Source organism: Mchenga conophoros, linkage group LG12, assembly GCF_057382185.1.
Source record: "Mchenga conophoros isolate Kocher_MC1m ecotype Shallow Benthic linkage group LG12, M_conophoros_male_GT1.1, whole genome shotgun sequence".
In the NCBI taxonomy this organism is placed as follows: domain Eukaryota; kingdom Metazoa; phylum Chordata; class Actinopteri; order Cichliformes; family Cichlidae; genus Mchenga; species Mchenga conophoros.
In genome coordinates, this window is record NC_140537.1 from 31,008,057 (window position 1) to 31,023,201 (window position 15,145).

General features: G+C 42.2%; 1 protein-coding gene across 1 annotated transcript in view; it reads left to right on the top strand.

The window, feature by feature from the left end:
• The first annotated feature begins 1,538 nt into the window (after positions 1-1,538).
• notch1b (notch receptor 1b) overlaps positions 1,539-15,145 on the top strand; it is a 43,524-nt gene continuing 29,917 nt past the window's right edge. The window contains exons 1-3 of the mRNA XM_085295223.1: positions 1,539-1,799; positions 2,450-2,531; positions 14,861-15,117. Coding sequence (XP_085151349.1) covers positions 1,742-1,799; positions 2,450-2,531; positions 14,861-15,117 — 397 coding nt within the window. The 5' untranslated portion in view covers positions 1,539-1,741. The remainder of the gene's footprint in view (positions 1,800-2,449; positions 2,532-14,860; positions 15,118-15,145) is intronic.

Sequence of the window (15,145 nt, forward strand, 5' to 3'; positions counted from 1 at the left end):
ACTGACCCCAGAAAACTAAATAAACAGGTGTCATCAGTTTGTTTTGTCTAGCTGTGCATGACAGCCGTTACCTGTGTGAAGTCTGTTCACAGACCACCTGATGGGAACTGCTGACTCTGCGTACTGAATGAAAATTTGCGTGTACCTCTGTCAGCATTTATTTATCACTGTAGAAGATCATAACTGCTCACAGGCTTTGGCTGTTTGTCATGCTCAGGTGGAGGGGTGCAGCTGTTTAAAGACAAGCTAATAAACTAATGTTCTATAAAAAGCAGGTAAAACATGTTTATGTAATGGGGATTACTGTTGTGATTCTTATTAATAGTAACAGTTTTTTAATGATCTTCTATCCATTATACTATTTTGTTCTGTGTTTTATACAGGTCTTGTACTGTTATACCCCCCCCCCCATATTAATTTTTAGTTTTGTTTAGTTTTATTGTGATTATTCTTAGTTTTCATTCTTTTGATCTTGCAGCATTTTTGTGAATTCATTTCCATGAAAATCACTTTATAAATAAACTTTACCTACGTATTCACTTGAAATGGTTATGTGAGACCCGAAACACCTGATGACCCTAGGATACATCACTGAAGATGCGTACCAGTGCATCCAGGAGATGTGTCTTTATAGTGGAAAAAAGGGTAGCAATGGTTAAAGTTATCATTATCAACCATGTACTGTTTTCAGAGTTGGATTTACAGTTAAACTTTATTTTATATGCAAAAAGGTGTTACTGGGTATCACTTCGACCTCTGTAGAAATAGAGAGTTGTCCTGTGAAAATGCATGATAATACAGCGCGGTGCTGTTGTATTATTACCAGTCTATTCGTGTATAACCAGCTTTTGTAAAAGTGTTTATAAAAATGCATAATCACTTAATGTATTTTGTACTATATAGCATCTTAGGTCGCAGAGTAACAATGAAAGCTATCTAATAAAAGTGGATTAAGTAAAAATCAGCATGTTTTGTTTTTTTTTAAAAGTGAATGCACTGACTCAAAGCAACCCTTTCAAATTAAAAGACTCCAATCAGGACTACCACCATTTGAAATATTAAGTTGACTAATAATGTTCATGTTTATTTTCCTTGAGTTTGTGTAATGTTTTACAGTAAAGTGCTGTCACTATGATTAAAATGGAAAACTATCAGGCTTGTGAAGTCGTTTAACCACGTTAAACTGGCATAAAGTACAATAAAGTAGAGCCTGTCTTTATTTAAGATGTTAAGGACTAAGATAATTCATACATCGACTGGATTAACGCCCAGTCCCTTTTTTAAAGTGCCCAACAGTTTCTTTTTAACTCTCACGGTAAATACTTGATGTAATCTGCAGGACTAATGATCCAGACGCGTTAATTAACCTCTCACTACATGGGAAAACCGCTCGGGGGAAACACAAACAAACTTCCTTACTGTCACTTTATCAAGTTGTGCAGCTTGCGCCTGTCTGGGGACCAACTGAGTGATTGTTCATGTGTCCGTGGAAGAAAAACGCCCCTCGGTGCGGAGCGGCGGATGGAGATCAGATCATTCCCAACTCGGGACCCGAAGTGACAACATCTCATGCTCGGAGTTCAGCGTTACTGTGTGTTTTTTAACTCTCTCTCTCTCTGTGGACCTTACTCAAGGATGAACTGAAATAGTTTTTGTATTTTCACTGTCGAAGAGGAAGACACATTATCGGATCTATGAAAAAACCCACGTGGATTTGTACAATCATTTTAAACCAGAAGGAATGCATATTTTGTCTGTCAAACTAACTTTCTTGTTGTCGCTGATAGGAGTAACACGAGGTGAGTGGCGGGGGAATCTCTCGGTGGTAGTTTCCTGCTTGAGAAAGTTGAGAGAGAAAAAATCACTTTTATGACTATTTAGTCTGTAAAATGTCCAAAGTGTGTGAATTGATCTTGATGCGCTCACTTTTTTGTGAACTGAGGCTAAAGTGCAGAATTTTCCAAACTTTATTGCCGCCTGCAGGGTTCATCTGCTAATTAACAGTCATGATGTTTACTTTTTTTATTTCTTTTGCACCTGTTGGGTTTAGCAAAACCTTTACGGTTTCACCTCTCCTGGATCAGTTTGCGCATTTTTGCTCTGCAGGCAGCTCTTGAGCACTTGCCCGGCAAACACTCAACTTTTTCTCACTAGTGTGTAAACGCATGCCTTTGCACTCTGGATTGGGAGCAGTGTGAGCGCGTTTGTGTGTTTTAATAATATCGCAAAGCTGTGTTATCCTCCGAGATGGCACAGTCTTTTTTTTAAATTAGGACAGCTAAACTACAACATGTGATTCACACTTAGATTTTACATTTATGGGGAGAAACAAACATATTTGGAAGCTGTTCTTTCTGCAACACCTGGAGGGATTGTTGTACAGGCAATAATCAGTGATTTCAGAGGAGTGTGAGGAAAGCACACAAGTATTAAAACTTTCTGTTTGCAGGTCTGAGATGCTCCAAACAGGCGGAGTCGTGTTTGAACCAGGGGAAATGTCAAACAACTCTAGATGGCAACGAAGAGTGCAAGTAAGTTCAACAACTGCATTTGCTTTTTTTAAGCCAAAGAATAATAAGAAACATCTGCACGGAAGAGATGTGGGATTGTGGAATCTATGAGATTTATTTTATTTTTCATTTTTATTGTTACTCTTCTGGGACGCAAATGGCCAGCGAGCTGAGACAGAAACTGAGTGGACATTGATGAGGACAGGGGTCACCCGATGAGAGAGAGTGTGTTACTGCCACCACACTCTCTCCTCTGCAGCCAAACTCTCGCAGCCCTAAATCTTGTTTTTCTTTTCTTTCACGAAGCGACAGCTGGGTTTGCCAGAAGCTCGGCGACCATTGTTCTCCCCTACGATTAATTCTGTGTGACTAATCTGGGTGAGGCTTCCCAGAGAGACCCTCAGACCCTGTCCTCCTACAACCCCCCCCCTCCTCTCTCCTGGGATTTGGTCCCCTCCTCAATGGCCCTCAGTGCTCTCTCTCTCTCTCTCAGTCCCCTGGACAGATGGCAGAGGCTGGAGGATTTTCTAAACTGCTTAAAATGGGCACGAGTTCTGTATTTTGTCTGCAGAGTTTTGTGTTTTGAGATGTTTTCACTTCAGATGCTCCGACAACATGCTCCCGCAACAATAGCCTTCGTTGGCTCTATTTCCACCCTGGCATGAGCTGCATCAGCCAGTGTCACCTTACTGTCGCAAAGACCGGTGACCGCCGAGTGATTGGGCTGGCCAGGTCACAGCTTTGGGACTGAAAGACCTTGGCAGCCATCTTGGCCCTTTGCCACATCTTAATTTGGTCTTGTTGTGTATTCACCCCCACCCAATCCCACCCCACCTCCTCACTGGGCCACAAAGCAATCATTGTGCCCCTGCACTGTCTTCCCTCTCAGACGTCTCCAATTAAACATGGAGATGGGCATCGTCGCGGTTTTGAAAAGGTTTGAGCGGGCACACGAGGTTCAGCATGCCTTTGTGTGTTTCAGTGTTTTCTCCCTCATTGTGTTAGTTGTCACCACACCACCAGAAGGCCAAAAAAAATAAAGTTCAAAGGTTCTCTGAGGTCAGGCAGACTGTCTAAATAGACATAAAACAGACAATAAAACAGTAACTGCTTTCGATTCCATCTTTTCTGAAAGGTAGCTCTGGGCATTTGGTTTTTCTTGCATTTCTATTACAATATGTTATTCACAGTGATATGAAGTTAAGAAGAATTTTGTTAGGCTTTGTGCGTATAAATGTGTGTAGTTTCTCAATGTCAAGAGTAAATTTAATATTGTTAAAAGTAGAGATTTAGAGCGACATTTAAGGGCACCGTGAATTACTACACAGTCACTGTTGTACTAAGTCCTGTGTGCAAGCTTTAGAACTTGAAAAGAGATGAAAAATGCACAGAATCAATGCAGGATAAGCTGTTATATACTTGTAGACTTTCAGTTGCTAGTATTAGGCAGACCAAGTCACTGGATTTTTGCTACATGATGCAAGAAACGGCACTGCTGAACTCTTTTTTTTTTTTTAAGCGAATTCTGCCTCTATCACAATATTTTGCTTTGCAGTCTCTCACTGATGAAATGCCAAAAGTCATTTTCTCAGCCTTTAAAAAGCTTCCCCAGAACCTTAAAACACAATATACAATCCTAAGTACTTATCAGGTTAATTGGCCAGTAAGCTGATCTTCAAAGTGAACCAGTGTAAGAGATTAACAAACCAGCTTCTTGCTTCACTTTACAGCTCCAAAACTCAGAGAGACGTTTACTGATGCTATCGCTCTTTTTACATGAACCTCATTCTCCAAGATTGATGACTTCCACAGTAAGTGGGTTGATCCAGCCAGTGCTTCAGCTCTTGTTAAAGCAGCACAGCTGGAAGTATCACGACACGAACAGCGAGAAATAATTGCAACCAGGTGGATCCTGTTTGAAGCTTAGTGTAAAAATAGGTGTAAGATGATGATTAATGTGCGCTTTTTTTAATCAGTTAAATGTTTACAACATTCTCAGCTCACAGATTGTGTTTTTCTTCTTCATGCTTGTCAGAATTACAGTCTGGGTTTCTCCTCAACTAATTAGCTGCCACTCTCGAACTCAAGTGCTATATCGAGGTCAAGTAAGTGGCATTGGATAGTTCAGTTTTATGTAGTTTGTCAAAGATGCCTACTTGACATGCCATGCCATAAATACCTCATCCTCGTATCTGGCTTGGCCCAATGACATCCCAACTGAACTTTATCTCCGGAGAGCTTCGAGGAGGCCTCTCATTTACTGTGTAGGCTTGGCAGCAGCAGAAGGCAGTGACAGAGCTGAGCCAATCCAGACTAGGAAAAATAACTCACAGATTCCAGTGGCACAGTGGCCAGAATCAAAGCAGCTTGCAGCAGAGCTCCCTCTCTTTCCTGAGAGTTGAGAGATGTCAGGCTGGGACAGGGGCGAGGAAGGATGCTGCTGAGAGATCACATACTTTCACCGTTAGCTGGTCAAAGTGATGAAAAAACGCAGCTGAAAGCATGTTGATAGCAGCGTGAAGTGGTGAGCTGTTGCAAGGGTTTAAGTTTGCATAGTAGGTGAAGGATCGGAGTTTGGCCAGATGAATACTATAGACCCACTGTCATCTCTCGACTATAGCAGCATCCAATGCCTTTATTTACTTCAGCTACAGAAGGTAGCTGGCCCTTGTTTGAAGCTGCTTTCTAATTCCCTTTGTTTGGTCACTATTACTTACTCTGGCATTTAGGGGGACAAAAACCCTTTGTCCAGGTATTTAATTATGAAAAGTTTATAACTGTATCATACACAGAGGACCAAGTTCCAAGCACTGGGGCTTTAATACACTTTTTTTTCAAGCTAAGATCTAATCATAGCAACATGACATGATGCCTTGATATGGTTCATTTGCAACTTTCGATTGCATGCAACAGTCCTTGTGAGTAAACTAAGTTGGCCCACTTGTTGCTGAGATGCATCTGTGTGTTTGTTTGTTTCCAAAACTTAAGCTCTGCTCTCAATTTATGAGCTTGAAAGCGCTGTGCATAACGTTTTTCACTTTCAGCCTGCACACACTGAGCTGGTTGGAAATTCCCTGAAAAAAAATACGGGTAAAGTTGTTTATTTCTAATTTATCGTTAAGAACACACCTGCCTTCACACACCTGTGCTCCCAGCGACACTCAGTAGCCATATCTGCTCCTTTGATTCTTGAAAGGGGTTAACAAATTTAGGCTCTGAAAATGTGAGAAGTTTAATCCTGCTGTTAGGATCTGCTCATTTGTTGGCATTTTGAGCAAACGTTGCCTCAGATAACAGCCAGTCGTTAATTCCTTGCTGGTATGTGCAACTGCTACAGTATTAGATCCACCTTCAGTGAAAGTGAGCCCTTGTCTCTCCGGTTCTGGGCATTCTTCAATGGCACCTCTGTTCACTCCAGTCAGATGAGTCTATCTTAGCCTCCCCCGCATGCTCTCCACTCCCCCCTGCACCTCTATTCAGAGTCAGGAAGCAGAATCCAAGTGGCCTAAGGGAAGAAAAGGTGCCGTATCTGATCATATCATCACACAACGAGAAGCACATAGTGCGAGCCTTTTATATGGCCACTGCTGCCAGTGTTAGGTTCCCTTTGGCTCGAGTCCGCCTGGTGAGAGGAGAGCTCTGGCTGACTGAAGCGACTTGGTGGTGGGGAACCTCAGTGCCGAGGATTAGTGATATTTGAACCCCCCCTGTTTGGCATATGCCAAGGCAAATCACATAAACTTTGATCATAGGCTAAGAGGACTGACAGTCAGCGTGTGTGTGTGTGTGTGTGTGTGTGTGTGTGTGTGTGTGTGTGTGTGAGAGAGAGAGAGACAAAGAAGCTTTGCACACTCCAAACCACACTTCCTCATTTCTTTTATTTTCCTTCCGGCAGACCACCTGTCTTTGGGTTATAGTATAACAACTAGGAGGAACACACACTCTCCCATACAGCAGCATGCTCCATAATACCCATGATTACTTGTGGTTTTGCCCATTCAGCTTCACATAGAAAAATGACTTTGTCTGCCAGGTGTGCTTTTAGCTTGCAGTCACACTCACAAACAGAATAATTAAGAGAGTGGAGTGTGATGCCTTTATCGTGAACCAGAGCAGTTTATAACAGCAGTAATGCTGATTGTAGGACTGATATTAGTGTCTGTTACATGGCAACAAAAAATAAAAAGTACAGATTTGCTCAAGGGTTAAAAGTTTCAGCAGGAATCATAGTGTGCTAGGATTGTTTGGGAGTGGTCAGAATTTGCCTTTGATAGAAAGGTCTGCGCTCTCTGTGAGTGCACCAAATATAATGAAGTGATCAAATCTAATCTAACTTTGATTTTATTACATTGAAGCAGGGGGTTTTATTCAGTGGGGACACTGAAGGGAAGGTGTTGAGGTGAATTTCAATTGTATTAATTGGTGGAGATATTTCTAAAGCTCTAACACTGATACAATATTTAAAGATTAGAAATGTAATGCAAATAAATGTTAAAAAGTCACAGTATTACAACCAAATGTTCTGTATTTCCACCTCATGCCAACACAAAGCTGTAGAGCATGGACACATGACTTTTGGAGGCGTTCTTTGTGACTACCACCAGGATCTCAGAAGTCCATCTTTTGGGTCCTGTGTGTTGTGTGGTGGAGCCTCTGTTGAGGACATCTTTGGGCTCCTTGTTGCTTTCCTCTCTGTTCCATGGTGGCAGGGTGGACTGCAGGTGCAGCCATTGTGGTTTACATCAGAGCATTGTATTGCAGTGATGAATTAACTTGCTTCAACCATCAGTAGGTTTAATCTTGGTGTTATCTTGTATGTATGTTTTGAAATAACAGAAGAAATGCTTCTTTTAAAGGTAGAAAACGCCTGATAATCATCATGTTTTGCTAGCTGCCTTCAGTGTTTAAAATAACAGGACTGACATGAGAAACCTGGCAAACAAAGTAGTAAATAAGTAAGCCAAAGTGACAGCTTTCACTCTTAAATCAACCTGATAATCTGATAAGAAAGAGGCTGGGAAAACCTAAAAGAAACATGTATTAGTCCTTTTGAGCAGTAGAAACTTTCACTATTAAACATTGGCTGTTTGGAAGTTACAGTAATTTCACTTTGTTTTGTGGCTGTTAGCACACACACACAGGGTTGTCTTAACAGCCAACAGTTTAACAGCGATGTACATGTTGGACAATTTTTCATGCTCTGGCTCACCCTTGAAGTAACAACCTGAGGATCCTGTTGTGCTGTCAGTTACACCTTCAGACACCCGTGAAGCCCTTAAGTGGTTCCCAGCCTCGTAAAGTGGCAGTAGCAGAAGTCATTAGAGCTGCTATTACGCTCATGACATGCGCGCACACACACACACACACACACACACACACACTGAGTGTTTTGTCCAAAGGGGAGCTTTTTCTTTCCCATGGGCTATACTGCTCCCAAATAAACAGGGTCTCTAATGAAGGCTGCCAGATGTGGGCTGGCCAGGTCAGCTCTCCTGTACGATTAGAGAGGGAGGAAAAGAAGGATGAATATAAAGAGAAGGCAAGAAGTGGAAGCACTTCCCCCTGTAATTTCTGTAGCCAGTTGGGATTTGATGGTAACTTTGGTTTCATTTCCACAACAAACAACAAGCCTGGTTTTTGTGCCAGGTTCGGTTTTAGTGAAGAGTTATTTATATTTGCGTGATTCAAGCCAAATGCATGTGTTAAAGAGGTGTTTGCTACTGTGCAGACTGCTGGGAAAACACAGGAGAGGAAGAAAGAGAGAGGTAAGTGTCGTGGAAAGGAGGGGAGAGTGCCCCTTCACCCCTGGGCAGTGCTACTAAAACAGATCCGATGAGACCAAAGGGGAGTTAGACCAGACATGAACCAAACAGCCAGGAAATGAGATAAGGTGGTGGGGAGACAGGAGAGATAAGGGGAGGGGGGAGAGAGAGGAACTACATCATTTGACTCCTAGACACAAGGTCAGTTAGTCAAACTTATAAGGGAGAAAGGAGAGGAGGAGGAGAAAAACAATTAGTTGAAGAAACTGGGAGAAATGTGACAGACCATTGTCTCGCATGTTTCACACATCAGGGGATCGTCCACTTCAGACATGTTCTCACCGCTGGAAATACAGGTGGCAGGACACATGACAGCCACTTGCTCCCTGTGAATACACCGGACAGGATATTGATTTGCTCTCGCATTTGCACAGCTGTACATCATGCAGGCATCTTTACTCGGAAGTCGACTGATTAAAGACAATCCATTTAAATCACTTTTGACTTTTTGTTGGTGCTTTTTTAATCAGACTAGTAAATTAGATACCAGGAACATCTCTAGATTAATGTCCAATCCAAGTGATTTAAACATTCGTGTTCTCACATGCACCTCTGTTGACTGGCATTCAAAATCTATAAGCCATAAAGAAGGTGGCTGAATGGGGTATTCCAACACTGTTAAAATCTATCATACCAACAAAGTCCTAGTTTTAGCTTCCAGTTTTTCCAGTTTCTTCCATGATAGTAAGTGAAATGTCTTTATGTGTTTGAAAATGTTACTGGAAAATGAGACGGGTGTTTTTAATACCCAGCAGATCAAGCGAAACAAAGAATTATCCTAAAAAAATCCTGATCAAGTTGCTAATGGAAATGGAACCAGACAGTGATCTGTTTCTCACAGAGCTTTACATGCCACAGTAATTGAATAAATACACAACCTAATTCACTAAGCTTCTCAAAGAGCACATAAAGCAAGGCCCATGCAGCTGCCAAAATCTCTTTGCTTATTCTAGGTTTTTATTTGTATACAGTGCACATGTGTAGCCTACATATTACATGCTCCCATCTGCGTGTGACCTCAGAAAGATGGCAGATGGCAGATTGGCTCGGCACTGAGGAAAACCCCTTTAGAGTGACGCCTGGCTGAGGGTCAGATGTCACCACAACATCTGCTGCAGGCTCGAGCCGCCGCCCGGCCCTGTTATGCATCCCATCAGTGGTGCAGACCTGTTGCCACGGGCTACAGCGGCAGCGACTGAAGAAGAGATGGCCCGGGAGTGAGCGCAGAGGAGAACAATGAGGGCTGCTGGGGAGGGATGACAGAAAAGATAATAACAGTATCGGCCTTACCGCGGAGATAATTCCACTGCTGTGCTGCAGTTACACGATACCTCCCAAACACCTGATATTTGCTCAGCTTCTGATTTGTGCTCCACTTTTCATGTCTTCTTTATTTACCTTTCTAGCAGCCCAGTTTATCGACTGCTGTTGAGATTATCCCGCTTCCCGGGCCGGGCAGATTTCACTTGTTGAAGCAGCTGCTTTGCTCTGTTTGTTTTGAACACAGCCAAGACTTGATAAAAGAGTCGTTGAATATCTTTTGTCTTACCCACCTTTTTTTATGTGTTTGGGCTCTTATCGAGGCAGTTAAAATTGATGCCCGTAAAAGCTGTTTTGTGCTGAGTGTGTACTTGACAGGCTATCGCCAAGTTAAAGAGCAAACTGTTAACATTCTTTGTCAAGCGTGTGCTACAGTTGACTTAATGCTAGCATCCCAGGCGGAGTGTGTTTGAATAGTGTGTCCACGTGCTTTGAGGTAAGGGTGCAAGGGGCTCTGTCTGTTTGTCTTTTAGACCTTGGTGTGAGATGCAGAGCTGTTTTTGTGAGGGCAGAAACCGGTTTCAAAAGCTAGTGCAAGTCTTTTCCAAGACCCATAAAGGGAAGCTGCCAGCAAGCCCCTATTGAGCTTTCTCAGGTTAAGAATCAGGACAGGAGGCTCTTTAGAGTAAACACCAGAAAATTCCTTCTGCCTCCTTTCTGCCTTTCTCTCCTTGAAAACCAAACCAAACCAGTTTCCTTTCTCTCAGACGTCTTTGTTTGTCCCAGTGCATGTCTGTGTGTCTCTGTCTATGTGCGTCTGTGTGTGTGTTTTGGATTTTTAGCTTTTCCTTTTGCCTTGTGCTTGGCCTCCAGCATTGCAGACCACAAAAAAAAAAGTTGCAGAGCAGCTTGGAGTATCTTGGATGAAACTTTTGGGAGGATGAGCATTAAGCAGATGCGAGTTATAAATCCGACTGTGCTGTCTTACAAATGAAAAGAAGGGGTTTTAGGAGAAAAGGGGTGAGAGAGAGGGTTTTGGAGGGAAAGAGAGTGCACAGAGGGGAGCGAGTGGATGCCAGCAGCCATACAGCTTTGAACAGAGGAAGTGAAAAAAAAAAAAGAAATCAGGAGTGAGCACATATAGTGGAAGGACAATTCAGAGAAAGATTTTTTTTTTTGGGGGGGGGAGAGAGAGAAAGAAGAGGAAAGAGGAGGTCTAACAGCTGAATACGCCCGGCCTGTGGTCAGCGCTGAATGGGGAGGAAAAACAATGGGCCCACTCATCCTTCGCTCTCCTTTCTATGCCTCTCTCACTCCTCATTTTTACTGCTAAGTATTTGTGGGAATGGTGGGGGGCATTCATTCAAATACCAACACTGTGAAAAAATGTCCAAATCAACATGTTATTTAACTTTGAGTCCTTAAATTTCCATTCTTTTGATTGCTATTTTACATTTTTACAGTATGTTAATAAATACCTCAAGCCAGAAACAACTAGTTTAAAAAGAATAGTGAATCACAACATAACGCATTTATTTTTGTGAGAGATGAGGGCACGGCCCTCATCTCTCTTAGTGTTTGAGGACAGTAGTCAGATGGGGTGCCATGGAAAGGAAGGAGGCTAAGTGTTGGGGATATGGGAGACAAGGGGTAAAAGGGAGGGGGGGGGATGACTGGCCGGGGTAGCAGCTGCTGTCTCCTCATTAGCATGCGCACCTGCTCCCTGCGGCCTTTTTCCAGCGAGCTCGTGTGGCGCCTCACGACCTCAGCACCCGCCACCGCTGGGGCTTAGCTGGACTGGCCTTCTAGCAGCCAAATTTTCTCTTGGCCGACTCCCCACCCCCAGACTCACTGCAACACACACATACTTCCACTGTCCCCTGTCGGGTTAAATAGAGATGCTCTATGTGGAAGAATGTCCATAGATTTTAATGTACAGCTGTTTTATCAGATTAACTCAGTGTTGCTGCTGCATAGACTGCTGAAATACTTTGTAACTACTAAATATGAATTTACTTTTTTTTTTTTAGAAGTTTTCAGTGTTGCTTATTTAAGTTTATTTGACATTTCATGACAGACTGAGCATTTCTCTTGGTTCAGATTGGAAAAACCCAGAGGTCATCAGGACAAGACACATTTTATGTGCATAAGTCAAGTCTAATGGCTCAGTCTGGTAATTCTCCTTAGCGTCAGACCAGGGTTTGCTTCTTTTCTAGGTGTGAAAGATTTATGTGTCTTTTACTGGCATTTGGAAACAATGTGTCCTGAAAAGTTGCCAACAATTTTACTGTAAGAGAAACGGCAGTATTTTCAGCTCATTAATCAAAATGTTTTACAATGTTTTTTGACAGATTAGACGTTTTCCATCAAAGATATTGACTATGTGTCTTTGAGAGGACCTTGTAATTGACTAAATGATGGATATAATAACAAAGTGTCTCATTTGCACATTGTAAAGTAATTTGTGGAAAATTTGTGGGGGGGGGGGGGTTGGGGTTTTTTTTATAATAAGTAGACATTTCACATTTCACTTCCTTTGAAAAGTAGGTCTTCAGAAAAGGCTTGGTTTACAACAGTTTATTGTGGAGTTTTTTTTACTCTTGGCTCTGTGTGATGTCAGTTACAGCAGATATACTTAATATGGTTATCTCAGGCACACAGCTCTGACTCTGAGCACAGAAGCCCCACCCACTCTGTTCAAACCTTTTGTTCATGATACAAGCAGCCAATCAGAAGAAAGCTGGCTTCTTTCAAACAAATCACATTGACCTGGAGTTAATAAATAAGGATTATTTTTCACTGTGAATCACATAATGCTCTCTTCTAGAGTCCATGAATAAAAATATAGCGCTGGAACGAGTAGGTCTACTTTTATAAATGGCCTCAGACTAAATGACAAGCATGCAAGGTGCCACTCTTTGCTCTAGACATGGTGAAATGCCACCACTCACTGCTACTGTTTATGCAGTTGGCAGCCTAGCATGTCATGTTTTCTTTTCTTTGCCACAGTCCTAAAGCTGTCTAATCCCATGAGGGGGAGACCCTGTCTAAACACACGCCTGTCCCTGCACAGGGTCCACAGCTCGGCCCCACTTACACTAACATACACACAGGGTGGACGCCCTGGGAATGTTTGGGGACAGGGTCCTGTCAGCCCCTCAGTGCTAACAGACTGGCTGGCTCGGGTCAGGTATTTGAGAGCAATTTGGGTTTTTTTTTTATGTCTTTCATGCTTTGTGCACAATGGTTTTTGTGTGAGAACAAAACAAGAGAAAGAAAACTCTTGCTGGTCAGGCATGTGCATAAAAAAACTCCAACAGAGCAAAAAAACAAATCTGCATTTTAGGACATTCTCTATGTAGTTTTCCGCTACATGGGAATTCACTTTTCAGAAATCTTTCATGAATCTTGAGTGGTTGCACTGCAGTGTCTTTCACTTCATCCCCTGCCCATCCTCTTGTCTGATGCGTGAGCAAATCCTCTCTGGGGAAGACAGAATAACGAGCACTGAGGTGGTGGCACGGTGCTTTGAAGTTGCCATAATGTTGGCTTGCAGCTCAAACTGTGGCATAGATGCTGCCTTGTACACAGGATGAATGAGTGCTGACAAAAGGGTCAAAGTGAGCAGATTCCAGTCCTCAGAGCTGCTGAAGAGTGCCATGATGGCTGCTTTTCTCATACCTCCACTTTTGGGAAGGACGGATTAGGAACAAGATTTCCAAATACCACAGATTTTTCTTTTGTGCCCCTAGCCAACCAGCATTATTGACAATAGGATTGAATCTTTGAAATGCTGTGAACTGCTTGGATTTATGGGTCAGTTAGAGCAGCAAAAAGGACTGAGTATTAAACCTCAATCAGTTTTTGGTTAAGACAGAGTGTGTCTGTTAGATGTAAGTGGCTGGTTAAAACTAAAGAGTTTTCCATACCAAGAAATATGGCTTTACTTTACTTCCAGCCCACAAATCTGTGGATACGCAAGGAGCTGTGAAACATTCCTTCATGTAATCTTTCTGCCTGTGTGTATGCATGTGTAAAATAGTGATCACCGTCTGTCTTTGTGCGGGTATATGTATGTGTGTGTGGCCCTGTGTAAAATAGCGATCACCGTCTGTCTTTGTGCGGGTATATGTATGTGTGTGTGGCCCTGTGTAAAATAGCGATCACCGTCTGTCTTTGTGCGAGTATGTGTATGTGTGTGTGGCCCTTTTGTTGAGCCGCGCGCATCCTCAGGGGACATGCTTTCAGCTCCTCTCATTGTAATTGTAAATGTGTGAATGTGCCTCTGTGATCAGCGGCTCTCTCTCTGGGAACTTGTTCGCTGGGGTCCGAGCAGCGTTTATGACTCAGAAACAACCTGTGAGAAACATCACAGGAGCTTGTCCCCCTCCCCTCGCTGCCCAGACCACTCTGTTTTATAGCTTCAAACACATTGTCCACAGGGGGTGACAGTAGAAAGACAAATGTCCGTTTAAAGCATAGTTTCTCATTGCTGTGTTGCCGTGTCGTAGAAACAAGCCAATGATTGATACGGACAAAAAGGTAGCCTTGCTCATTTAAAGTCATATTAGCATTGTGGACTTTTGACTGAATGGATAAAAAAATGTATGAATTTATTAGTCCATCTTGTGGATGGATTATTGGTAAATTGCTGGTATTCATGATAGAACAATACTTTTCACTAAAGGTATAATAAGAATTGTTTAAGTTTTTTGTTTTTTAGGACTGACACGGGAAACAATGAATTTAATAAAATTACTGGGAATGTGACGCATTCACCACTCTGTCTACAAAAAAACTAATACTGCTTCAATTCATATCACTAAAGGGAAAAAAGTGGGAGTATACTATGTGTGTGTATATATATATATATATATATACTAGTGTACTATATGTATACTATGCATATTGAAATCTGCTAAACAGAAGTCCAATTAATAAATAAAAATCAATTAAATAAGAAACTGGCAGCTTTTAGTATATGAATTTGTCAGTTTTAGCTCTAGCACATTGGCTTGCTTTGGAAAGTAGTGTGCACATCCTCAGAAAAATGAAGAGTAAATGGTAAATAAAAATAAAGTATAATCCATAATAAAGTATAATCCAAACATCACCCTGATTAGCAGCTGAGAATCTCAGTTCTTATCATGGCTTTTATTAATAATTAATGTATAAACCTCTTACATATTAAATTGTTTAAATATGACAAAATTATTATCTTTCTCATAAAGAAACTGACCTCTGACCTCCCTCATCTGCTGTTTCCAGGTGCCATGATGGATTCCTAGGAAACAGGTGCCAGTTTCCTGATCCATGCACCCCTTCGCCATGTGAGAACGATGGCATGTGCCACCACACATTAAGCGAGAACAGTGTGGACTTCTTTTGCAGCTGCAGGCCAGGCTTCGTAGGCCTCCGCTGCCAGATTGTCAATCCCTGCACCAGCATACTTTGTCGCAACGGAGGCACCTGTGCTTTGGACAATCTCCAGAGTTACAAGTGTCATTGTCCACCTGGATGGTTAGGTAAAATAAAACAGTGCTATGATATTGA